Raw genomic sequence first — 13,291 nt, 5'->3', positions numbered from 1 at the left:
AATGATGTATGCCATTTATGTACTTCTTACATATAACACTTAATGAATTATATAAGCAAATAATGCTCAAACAATCTATTTCCAATATTACACAAATATTACCAAAATATTAAATATGCTATACTTGTATAATGGCAAAACAATAACTTGATTGCCACCAAACTGCCACATTGGCAGTGAAAATAAAGTGTGGAATTTCACTTTTCAGACTTCAATTATTTTTGTATATTGCACTTACTAAAATTACCTAAACATATTGTGTGCTTGATACTAGTTGCAGGCTACTGAATGGTGTCAGTGGATTGGTTAAGTGGGCACAAAAGTGGCAGGTGAATTGGACCCAGAGGCATATCAGACAATTTCTTTTCGAGTAAATAAACAAGGCAAGGGAATACAGTACATGGTAAGTGGAATATACTTGGAAGTATATTCAAGAAACCCATATAATTGAGCCCAACTTGAACAAGACAAAAATCAATTATTTTCTTTTGATAGCCTTCAAAACTGCATGAAATACAGTATAAGTGTGTGTAACTATGCCAATTTGGATATGAGGGCTGAAGAAATTAAGCAAGTTTGCATTTCTCTTACAATCAGAATGGGGATTTTAGTTTTTGTAAGAGCCTGGGCCATCGATTGCTCTACCCATTGCAATCTGATTAATGATTTTAACAGCTACATTCATATGTAAACCAAACAAAATGTTGTCAGAGCAGGTGAACTATTGAGTTTTTGCCTCTGATGTCCACCTTACTACAGATGCTCAAGAGCCAGTCACCAACTATTCTGCTGGCTCTTAGAAGGATATTTCTCGTTCTTTTGTTTCACAACTGCTCCTGGAAGGTATTTGCAACATTACCCACTCACATTACTAGTCAAGTGCCATATATTTGGAATTGAAGTGCCAGTTATCAACTCTGCTTTCATATTGCATTGTTCTGCCAGTACTCTTCATGACCTATATTCATAACTATTGTCAGAGAAGCAATTCACAGTATACCAAGCAACCACACCCACTTGTCTTGAAGGTGCTGGCTATAAAAATACCATGCATGGCATTAGTACAGTTCATATATTGTGTGCTGGTGGCAGGAGAAAGAAAAATTACCAGCATCATTCCTGGTAATTCTGCATGAAAGCAGGAAACATGGATTTCCAGCAGAAAGCCCTGGATGTTGTTTTTAGGCTTGGTGCAGCCTTTGTGCTCTCCCATTAAGTGCCAAGACGGTGCCAACATTGTGACAATTAATTCAAGAAGAACAATGATCACCCAAAGCAAACACAGATTACAAAGGCTGCTTAAGGGTTCTCTACAAAAAGCTGCTCCTCACATCAAAACTGGAGACTTGCCAAAATCTATGACTTTGTTCCAGACTTCCTCAGGGCCTAGGTGCTAAAGGGTTTGCAAATTTACCTGCCACCTGCTTAACATAGGAATAAACTAGACTGGGTGTTCTGCAACAAGTGACTTACCCTTATCCCAAAGCTTTTCCACATTACATGGCACAAGTCAGGCAATGACCAATTCCTTTCCACTTGCTTGGACAAGTGCAACACCAACATTGGCGTGGCTGGCATGGCAGTTAGCACCATGTTATTATAGCTTGTGGTGTTTCTGAGTTTGAAGTTGAATTCCGGTGCCATTTGTGAGGAGTTTGTACGTTCTCCCGGAGACCGTGTTGATTTCCTGTTGGTGCTCTGGTTTTGTCCTGCAGTCCGAAGATGTACCAGATAATAGATAAATTAGTCTGTGATTAGGCGAGGGTTAAATAGGTGGGTGGCTGGGTGGTGCGGCTTATTGGGCTGGAAGGACCAGTCGACACCGTATCTCTAAATAAATAAATTATTCAAGAAGCTGAGTAAAGTCTCGGACAAAGAAGCCCAATTGATTGGCACTACCTAAAGATTCATTCCCTCCACCACTGATACACAGTGGCTTCTCTAAGGTACAACATATAAAATACATTGCAGTTACTCACATTATCTACTATGATGGCTCTTCCTGAACTTATGACCTCTGCAATGAAGGATAAGGAAAGCAGGTACATGAGTGCATACCTTGCTTGAGAAGAGCAACTCACTATCATCAATTCTAGGGGAGTGAGGGATGGGCAATAAATGTTAAAAATATTAATTGGTGAAATCACGGAGTAAGTGAAGATATTTGCTTTTCCTAGAGAGTAATGAGGCGTAGAACTTGCCTAGTAAATTAAATGGAACAGAAACTCTCATCACATTTTAAAGAGAGCCCAGGTAAAGATTTGGAGGGGGTATGACAGTTGCAGACTGAGTGGGAATACCTCAAATAGCTGATTATTGTAGCTGGCATAGATACATTGAGCAACTGATCTTGCTCTTATGCCTTGCATTTCTATGTTTTGAGAAAAAAAGGGTTAATGCTTTTGGGGACTTTCCGCCTCATCAATCTATAGTTGTCATTCCCCCTTTTTATTTCACTTTCTGTACTTTATTGAATGTATTATTCTAACTTGTTCCTAGTTTACCTCTTTGAGGGAAAATCAGTTTCAATACCATACACAGTGTGGGAGTGTACACATTGTTAAAGTTGACCTTAATGGAAATGTTTCAGGAGTTAGTGTGTGACAGGGAATGAATTTCCTCTCCTGTCTGTCTCTGTAAGATTCTTTCGCTCTGGTTAAGGAAGTATCAAATTGCTTCTGCTTACCATACTGATGCCATTTTCTGTTCTAATGAGTTGTAGGCTGAAATTTTTTTCTAATCAGTACATGTTTTGTGCAGTTCGTAGAAAGTCTGTTGGCAAATGCAAGTTCAATGAATGCCTGGGCATTATTCAGTCATTGGCTATTAAATCCATACCTTTAGGATTGAACCACTAAGAGTTGTGATGCGGCTGTGTAAGATTAAGCTTATAGAAGACTAAGTTACAGTTTTTGATTTAAAGACCGAATACGGACCCAGATTTATTTAAAGCATGTGCTCATTTCAATCAGACTTTATCAGAACTCTGTGCAATACTCAAATCTGACAACTTTTTCTGAATCAGTTTCCATTTGAATTTCAGTTCTCAAACTGAAATTTTAAATTTTTTGTCTTTTGTATAGTTAATCACTACCTATTTATTGTATTAAATTTCTACCACAAGCAATCTATCTCAGCTTCCTACTGTAGATTTCAATAAACAGCTGTATAACTAAGTTGGCTATCTGGTAATTACCTAGTGGTTGCAGTAACGCATGCTATGTCCCAATTTTCTACAGCCTAAATTAAAATCTTTGGAGCGGTTATTTTGTCAGTGGGCAAAGTTATTTTGTTAGGGTGGTCCGGCTTTGGCTCAACAGGCTTGGCCAAGCGCAGGTGGAGATTCTAATTAAGTAAGAAAGAAAGTTTCTAGTAAGTTTTATTTTTCTGTTAGTACAAAGCTAATGCGCTGAGAATGGATCTGGAGGTAGTAATATGTTCCTTGTGTGAGATGTGGGAATTTTGGGAGACCTCCAGACTCCCTGATAACTATGGGAAAATCTGCTGGTGCTGGAAATCCAAGCAACACACGCAGATTTCTAAAACTTCCAGTAATTGCCCCCACTTTTACCATTTCCGCATTCCCGTTTCCCTCTCTCACCTTATCTGCCCAACACCTCCCTCTGGTGCTCTTCTCCCTTCCATTATCTTCTACCCTCATCTATCATATTTCCATCAGCCCTTTTATCTCTCTCACCAATCAACTTCTCAGCTCTTTATTTCACCCTCCCCACCTCCCGATTTCACTAATCACCTATCACCTTGTACAACTTCTTCGTCTCCTCCCACCTTACTGCTCTGACTTCTCATCATTTTTCCAGTTCTAATGAAGGGTCTCTGCCTGAAATGTCGACTGTTTACTCTTTTCCAGAGATGCTGCCTGGCCTGCTGAGTTCCTCCAGCATTTAATGTGTGGCCCCTGATAATTACATCTGCTCAAAGTGCAGATGCAGTTCCTTAGAGTCTGTATTAAGCAACTGGAGCTGCATTTGGATGACCTTCAATTCATGCAGGAAAATGAGGATGTGATAGGAGCTTTGGGGAGGTAGTCACTCCTAAGTTGAAGGAAGCAGATACCTGGGTGACTGCCAGGAGAGGAAAAGTGAATAGGCAGCCAGTGTAGAGTATCCCTGTGCCTGTCCTCCTCAACATTAATTATTCCACTTTGGATACGGTTAGGTAAGGGTGGAACCTACTCAGGGAAGCTGTGGCCAGGTCTCTGGCACTGAGTTTGGCTCTGTGGCTCAGAAGGGAAGGGGGGGGAGAAGAGTGTGGTAGTGATAGAGGATTCCATAATTAAAGGAGCAGAAAGCAGATTCTGTGGATGTGAAAGAGACACCCGGATGGTATGTTGCCTCCCAGATCAAGGATGTCTGGGATTGGGTCCATCGCATTCTAAAGGTGGATGGTGAACAGTCTGAAGTCATGGTACATGTTGGTGCCAACTACATATTGTAGGTAAGAAAAGGGAAAACGTCCCAAATAAATAATAAAGGGAGATAGAATGCTGAAGAGCAGGATCTCTAGGGTGATAACATCTTGCAGGCAGGTTTGCTAGAGCTTTTGGAGAAGGTTTAAACTTATTTTGCCATTTGCTGAGGATGGAGCAGTTGGTGTACTACTAGATGCAGTGTGTAATGAGGCTATGAGGAAGGTCAGGAAGATGCTAGGGAAAAATTACAGTCAATAGGATGGATTAAAGAGTAACATGGGGGCCAAAATCAAAAAGGGTGATGAATATAAGACTGAAAGTGTTGTATTTGAATGCACGCAGTAAACGGACTGAGGTAGATGCTCTTGAGGGGGTGTTAACAGATTGGCAGGAATCGTGTTGAGGGCATCTTTGAGTCGTAGCTGAAAGAAGATCATATTTAAGAGATTTACATCCAAGGATACACATTGTATCAAAAATACAGGCAGGTAGACAGAGGGATTGGGTGGCTGTATTAGTAAAAAATGAAATCAAATCCCTAGAAAGAGGTGACGCTGGTTTGGAAAATGTAGAATTCTTGTGGGTAGAGTTAAGTAAATGCAGAAAAGAAAACTTAACTCAGATTTTCTCTCCATAGATGCTGTTTGATCCGACAAATATATTCAGTATTTTCTGTTTTTATTTCAGATTTCCATATATCTTTTATATATATATATAAAAAAAAATTCGAGTTTAAAACCGGGGTTTGGAAAACTGATCCAGTCCATCTTTAGGATGCTCTCATCCCTTTATCCTTATTCCCTGATCATTGGTTTATTCTGTTTAAGGGTTGTGGATGAGGTTTGGAAAGGACTTTGTTGTCATCTGTTGAACCACTGAGATCAGTGGACATCATCAACCCAAAGTACTTGAACATTATTTGCTGTCTCTGGTCATTTGTTGTATGATATAAACCTGAAACTTGACGTCCCTAATTTTAGACATCTCTAGTGTTAGTTTATGAATTACTGAAGTTCTATATCTTCCTCTTAGGTTCGAAAAACAAGTCAGGCTGCCCTGTTGGTGTTACTGGAACAGGAGCTGATTGACCGAGCTGATGTAGAGCTAAAAGTTTGTCCAGTTCTGCTGGATCTCACGGCTCTTGAAAGTGATGACGATTATAAGATTGAAGCTGTAGCAGTGAGTAATTGGCATACTTCTTGGAGTCTCACATTATTTAAACTAAAATATTGCTCCTGACTGTCAACCGTGAACTTGCTATTGAAATGAAGTCATCCTGAGTCATTTTTATCTCAACTGTCTGATCATCTGCTTCAGTTTCTTTCCATTTTCATCAGGCAGACTCTCAGACAGTTCTTTCGCTATTAATATGAAATGTTATGGGTTAATATGATTCAAATGTTCTGTAGTACATGTCCCTTCCACATCTCTTGACATCATATTTCCACACTAAGCTGATTGATAACCATATTCCCACTACAATAAATTGAATCATTGCCACCAAGTTCTGTTTTGCTCACTTCTCCAGTGTAGACCAAAGTTTAAGGCAGTATCCCTTAAGGAAAGTTTCACCTTCTTTCTTATAGATTCAACATGATTTATACCAGGAGAGATATTTAAATTGAGCAAAAAACAAACTGCAAGAAGAACTTGGTGCCAGGCAGTATCGTGGAGAAAAATAGACAATTGGTGTTTTGGGTTGAGACTCTTCTAAGGCCATAAGTTAGGCAGTGATCAGCTAGGTACAGAGAGAATCTGTATTTATTGATAAATACTTTTATTGGCTCAGCTCACAAACTCATGAACTTACACAACCTGTGTGCAGACCCACTAGATTTCCCTGATCCTCCATGAACAATCAAAGAAGAGAAAAGGTAATACCTGGGAAAAGGGACTCTACCCTGGCCAGGTGTTCCCATGATCCCGATGTAATCTCCTTGTGAGGTCATCCACTTCTACAGTGGTTGGTCTGCACAGAGTTTTTGCAGCCTGTGATCCAAAAATCCTCCATTCTTATTCTTTTTGTTATCAGATCCATCTGTGATGTTTCAGTTTTGTTGCCTCAAGGTAATTTGACTGACCTGTGTCAGCATCTGACTGGAAGTGGCCCAAGGCAACAAGCTGTATTGGCCCTCCCTTCAGCCTTGTGCCTTAGGTAACTTAGACCAAACACTGTGACCAGAAAACAAGCCAATATTTTACATAATAAAGAACTTCTTATCTAAAAATGGTCTCAGTCAAAAACTCATTGTGTCCATGTTCAGTTGCTGTGATTAAGATATCCCAGAGCAAGAATCTGTTTAAACAGTTCACTAAATGGTGGCAGCAAGGACAGTCTCACAAAATGACCACCTCCACCCCTGCGACCACCTAACAAGAACAAAGACTTTTGTTTGTTCCCACCATCCCTGCCTCATTCCTGTTCACTGATGTGTACAGTGCCTTAACCCTTTCGAAGTCTTCATATTTTGTTTTACAATGGGGGTGGGGGGGGCGGAATCTCACTGAAACCTACTGAATGTTGAAAGGACTAGATAGGGTGTCAAGAAGGCAGGTATATGGGATTGAGTGGGATCCGGCATCAGCCATGATGGAATGGCTGAGCAGACTCAATGGGCTGAATGGCCTAATTCTGCTCCTATGTCTTATGGTCTAAGTATTCACCCCCCTCAAGTCAGTGTTTAGTACAGGCAGTCCCCGGGTTACGTACGAGTTCCGTTCCTGAGTCCATCTTTAAGTCGGATTCATACGTAAGTCGGAACAAGTACATCCGGTATTATTTAGCGTCAGTTAGTCAAACGTTTGTCTTAGTATATAGTATATATTTTACCTTTCCATGCATATAAAACAATTAAGAAACGTATGTATTCCAATAATTAAACAACTGATTTGCTTAGTAATAGTTGTAGCTTTCATCGGGGCAGGGCGTTTCACATGCTCCATTATTCTCACTTTATCTGTTATCCTTTAAAATTGTTCCAATCGTTGACCGACTGTAGCCTAACGCTTTTCTAATGACCGATGGCGTTTTACTTCTTTCCAAATGCTTTATTATTTCCACTTTATTTTCAATCACGATCGCTTCCCATCAATGGAAAAGAAACACTGCGGGCGGCAGGTCCCGAGCTGCACTGGCTCCCGAGGTCCGCTGGATCCTAAGGACCACCGCACTGAACCAGGCTAAATGGGACAAGTGGGGGCAATGCTGGGTTTGGGTATTTGATCATCCACAATATTCCACATGGGAATTTAAACTGGAGGTGACTGTTTTTTTTTAACGAGGTCGAGTTGCGAGCTTGACATCAACCCGGCACGGATGGTACGGGAGTCACTGGATCGAACTCGGAAACCTGTTCTCCAGCCCGGCACTGATCTCACTGTGCCACCAGCCGACCGGAACGGGGGGGGCGGGGGGTGGAGGGGGGGCGGGGTCAGGGTGAATCTTACTAAGAAAAATTTAAACCAAATACAAAGTTAAACACTCGACACAGTGTCAACGGCAACGACTTAAAATGGCGGACAGCGTCGTGATCCGACTTAAAATGGTGGAAGGCGTTCTCCTTCCCCGGTTCGTAAGTACGAGTTGTCCATAAGTTGGACGTTCATAACTTGGGGACTACCTGTACATGCACCTTCAGCTGAAATTACAGCAGTGAGACTGTGTGGTTAGGTCTCTATTAGCTTTGCACATTTGGACACTGCAGTTTTTCCCCCATTCTTCTTTACAAAACTGTTCAAGCTCTGTCAGATTGCATGGGGATCATGAGTAAATACCTCTTTTCAAGTCAAGCCACAAATTTCAATTGGATTGAGGTCTGGACTCTGACTTGGTCACTCCAGGACATTAACATTGTTTTTAAGCCATTCCTTTTTAGCTTTGGCTTTATGCTTGGGATCATTGTCTTGCTGGCAAACAAATCTTCTCCCAAGTTGCAGTTCTCTTGCAGACTAAATCAGGTTTTCCTCCAGGATTTCCCTGTATTCTGCTGCATTCATTTTACCCCCTACCTTCACAAGCCTTCCAGGGTCTGCTGCAGTGAAGCATCCCTACAGCATGCTTCACGGTAGGGGTGGTGTGGTTTTGCTGATGTGCATAGCATTCAGTCTGATGGCCAAAAGGTTCAATTTTATTTTCAACAGACCATAGAACCTTCTTCCAGCTGACTTCTGAGTCTCCTACATGCCTTCTGGCAAACTGTAGATGAGATTTCATGTGAGTTTTTTCAACAGTGGCTTTCTCTTTGCCACTCTCCCATAAAGTTGTGACTGGTCAAACACCCATCTCTTCGTGGTCTCCCTCACTAGTCCCCTTTTTTGCACAGTCACTCAGTTTTTGAGGGCGGCCTGCTCTTGGCAGATTTACAGCTGTGCCATGTTCTTTCCATTTCTTGATGATTTGACTTAACTGTATTCCAAGGAATACTCAGTGACTTGGAAATTTTCTTGAATCCATCTCCTGACGTGCTTTTCAATAACCTTTTCACAGAGTTGCTTGGAGCATTCTTTTGTCTTCATGGTGTAGTTTTTGCTAGGATACTGACTCACCAGCAGTTGGACCTTCCAGATACAGGTGTATTTTTACTACAATCAATTGAAGCAGCTTGACTGCACACTAGCGATCTCCATGTAACTAATTATGTGACTTCTAAAACCAATTGGCTGAACCAGTGATAGCTTGGTCTGTTATATTAAAGGGGGTAAATACCTTTGTAATCAATTATTTTGTATTTTTATACTTATAATTAATTTAGATCACTTTGTGGAGATCTCTCTTCACTTTGATGTAAAAGAGTCATTTCTTTTGATCAGTGTCAAAAAAGCCAAATTAAATCCATTCTTTCAATGTTGGAAAACAATAAAACATGAAAACTTCCCGGGGGGGGGGGGGGGGGCGCGTGAATACTTTTTATAGGCACTGTAGATTCTAGTTCTTTCTGGCCAACAAGACGCAGTTGCACACGTAGGCCATTTAGCCCATCAAGTCTGCTTTACCATTTGACTATGACTGATTTATTTTTCCCTCTAAACCCCATTTTCCTGCTTTCTCACTGTAACCTTTGAGAGACCCTTAGTAATCAAGGGCCCATCAACTTCTGCTTTAAATATACCCTATTAATTGGCCTCCACAACCATCTGTGGCAATGAATTCCATAGTTTACCACCTTCTGGCTAAATAAATTCCTCCTGATCTGTGTTCTAAAGAACTGTATTTGTATTCTGAGGCTGTGCCCTCTGGTCCTAGACTTTCCACTACTAGAAACATCCTCTCCACATGACTCTCTCCAGACCTTTTTGTATTTGGTAAGTTTCAATGAGATCCTTCCTCAGTCTTCTAAACTCTAGCAAATAAAGAACTACCAAACTCTCATACAGTATGTTAACACTTTCATCCTTGGGATTATTCTCCTAAACCTCATTTGGAGCCTCTCCAATGCCTGCACATCTTCCTTAGATATGAGACCTGAAACTGCTCACAGTACTCCAAATGTGATTTGCCATATAGAGCTTCAGCATTGCATCCCTGCTGTTATATTTTATCCTGCTACTGCCTGAAAGGAGTTTGTATATTTTGGCCTTCATCATGTCAGTTTCCTTTGGGTGCTCCCATTTTCTCTCATGTTTCAAAGACATACGGTTAGAGTTCATAATTTGCAGTATACTGTATTATTGTTGGAAATGTGGTGACACTTGCAGGCTGCCTGGCACAATCCTCATTGATTCGATTGATGTAAGTGAGGCTTTTCAGTGTATGTTTGACGTTTCAATGTGCATGTGACAAATAAGGCTAATGTTTATCCTTCAACTTCTTTTGCCGAGACCCTTCTTCAGGACTGAAAAGAAAGGGGGAAGACACCAGAATAAAAAGTTGGTTGGGGTGTGGAAATAGTTAGAGATGATAGGTGAAGCTAGGTGGGTGGGAAAGGTGAAGGGTTGGAGAAGAAGGAATCCGATAGGAGAGGAGAGTGAACTATAGGAGGAAGAGAAGGGGGGCACCAGGGGGAGACTGGTGAGGAGAAGAGATAAGAGGCCAGAGAGGAATAGAAGAAAGGGAAAGGGGAGGGAAATTTTTACCAGAAGGAGAAATTGATGTTCATGCTACACAGGTTGGAAGTTTCCCAGACAGAGTATGAGGTGTTGCTCCTCCACATGGCAAAACATCATGGCAAAACAGGATGCCATAGACCGACATGTCAGAATGGGAATGGGGGCAGGGTTTTAAGTGGTTGGCTACCGGGAAATTCCACTCTTGGCAGGTGGAACGGAAGTGCTCGACAAAGCAGTCCTCCAACTTATATCGGGTTTCACTAATGTAGAGAAGATTCCCACTTCTCCCAGCCTTTCTCCTGTAAAAGTGTTCGTTCATCTCTGCCGCACCTGTCTGTAGAATGAAGCTTTTATTTCTTCAAAGAACGGGGATTCCCATCTTCCATCGTTTATGCTTCCCTCACCTGCATCTCCTCCATTTGCCAGATATGCACTCACCCCATCTTCCTGCCACCTTAACAGGGTTTAGAACTCCTCTTTTCCTCACCTACCACCCCATGACCCTCTGCATTCAACACATCATTCTCCACAACTTCTGCCATCTTCATCAGGACCCTACCACCAAAGACATCTTTATCTCTCTCAGCCCACTCTCCACAGGGATTGCTTTCCATGCACTCCCCCCCCCCCCCCACCACCCCACTAATCTTCCACCAGGCATGAACCACTGCAAGTGACCATAATTGTACACCTGACTAATTATTCCTCCCTTACCTTCATTCAGGGCCCCACTTCAATCATTAATCTGTTTTGGTTCATCTACTGTATTTGGTGCAACTGACGCAGCCTCCTCTACCTTGGTGAAACTCAACGCAAGTTGAGAGACCGCTTTGTCGAGCACGTCCACTCAATCCGCCAAGACCAGAATTTCCCGATGGCCAACCATTTTAATTCCTATCCCCATTCCCATTCCGACATGTCAGTTGTCTCTTTTGCCATGAGGAGGCCATTCTCAGGGTGGAGAGGTAACACCTCTTATTCCATCTGGGTAGCCTCTAACTTGATGGCATGAACATCGATTTCTCCTTCTGGTAAAAATTTCCTTTCCCCTTTTCTTCTCATTTGCCTATCACTTCCCCTTTGTAACCCCCTCCTTCCCCTTTTCCTACGGTCCATTCTCCTCTCCTATCAGATTCCTTCTTCTCTGTCTCTTTACCTTTCCCACTCTCTAGGCTTCACTTATCATCTTCTAGCTTGTGCTCCTTCCCCTCCCCACACTTTTTTATTCTGGTATCATTCCCCTCCTTTTCCAATCCTGAAGAAAGGTTTTGGACTGGAACATTAACTGTTTATTAATTTCCATAGATACTGCCTAACCTGCTGAATTCCTCCTGCATTTTATGTGTGTTGCTTTGGATTTCCAGCATCTGCAGAATCTCTTGTGTTTATAATCTTTATCTTTAATCTTTAGTCCTCTTGAAATCAATCTAGCATTCCATTTATCTTATTGAGGACTCAGCTTACAAGATTACTTTTAGAGAAACCTGCAACAATGTACATCTTTATTCCTTCTGTACTTCCCTACATTGTATTCCTTTTGCCACATCTTTGTCCATTGTCCCATCCCGTTCAAGTCCTTCTGCAGCAAATCTTGCTTCCTCAACCTGGCTATTGTATCAACTATGAACATGGCCACAAAGCGATCAAGTCCATCATCTATATCATTAAGAGATCATGTGAAAGAGCCTGATCCAACACTGACCCTGTGAAACACCACTAGTCAACGGCAGCCAACCACAAAAGCCTGCCTTTCTTCTCAGTCTTTGCCTTCTGCTAATCTTCCCTACATGCTGGTGCTTTTCCTGTAATACCATGGGCTCCAATCTTTTTTAGCAAACTTATGTGTGACATCTTGTCAAAGGCCTTCTGAAAACCCAAGTACACAACATCCACTATGACTCACCTATGTCTATCCTGCTTGTTATAAAATCCAACAGATTTGTGAGGCAAGATTTCTCCTCAAGGAAACTATGCTGACTTTACCCAGGACATATTTAGGGAGTGGTGTCTCCGAAAGGTAGCATCCATTATTAAGGACCTCCAGCGTCCAGGGTATGCCCTTTTCTCACTGTTACCATCAGGTAGGAGATACAGAAGCCTTAAGGCACACACTCAGTGATTCAGGAACAGCTTCTTCCCCTCTGCCATCCGATTCCTAAATAGACATTGAAGCTTTGGACACTACCTCACTTTTTTTTAATATACAGTATTTCTGTTTTTGCACATTTAAAAAAAACTATTCAATATAGACAATTAATTTGTTTATTATATTTTATTATTAATAATAATTATTATTATTTTCTCTCTCTGCTAGATTATGTATTGCATTGTACCACTGCTGCTAAGTTAACACATTTCACGTCAGATGCCGGTGATGATAAACCTGATTCTGATGTGCCTCCATGTACCCTGCAACCTAATTCTTAATAATGGATACCAACATCTTCCCAACCACTGAAGTCGAGGCTAACTGGCCCTTAATATTCTTTCTTTTGTCCCCCTTCGTTCTGAAAGAGTGGAGTGACAATAGTAATTTTCCAATCCTCCGGAACCATTCCAGAATCTAGTAATTCTTGAAAGATCACTAATTCTCTTCACATGCTCTTCAGTTACCTCTTTGAGAACACTGGGGTGTAGTCCACCTGGTCCAAATGACTTATCCCCCTTCAGACCTTTCAGTTTCCCAAACACCTTCTCCTTAGAAATAGCAACCACACTCACTTTTGATCCCCCCCCCCCCCCCCCCCAACCAATTCTCCTGAATTTCTGGCATGGTGCATGTGTTCTCCACAGTGATAACTGATGCAGAATACT

At 41.6% G+C, this 13,291-nt stretch overlaps 1 protein-coding gene across 2 annotated transcripts in view; it reads left to right on the top strand.

Moving 5' to 3' along the window:
- The window catches only part of ppp4r1l (protein phosphatase 4, regulatory subunit 1-like), an 88,484-nt gene that overhangs the window by 37,240 nt on the left and 37,953 nt on the right, over positions 1-13,291 (top strand). For both annotated transcript variants that reach the window (XM_073061514.1, XM_073061513.1), the window contains exon 6: positions 5,465-5,611. In XM_073061514.1, coding sequence (XP_072917615.1) covers positions 5,465-5,611 — 147 coding nt within the window. The remainder of the gene's footprint in view (positions 1-5,464; positions 5,612-13,291) is intronic.

Source organism: Hemitrygon akajei, chromosome 11, assembly GCF_048418815.1.
Source record: "Hemitrygon akajei chromosome 11, sHemAka1.3, whole genome shotgun sequence".
Lineage (NCBI taxonomy): Eukaryota > Metazoa > Chordata > Chondrichthyes > Myliobatiformes > Dasyatidae > Hemitrygon > Hemitrygon akajei.
This window is presented reverse-complemented; position numbering and strand designations above follow the sequence as displayed.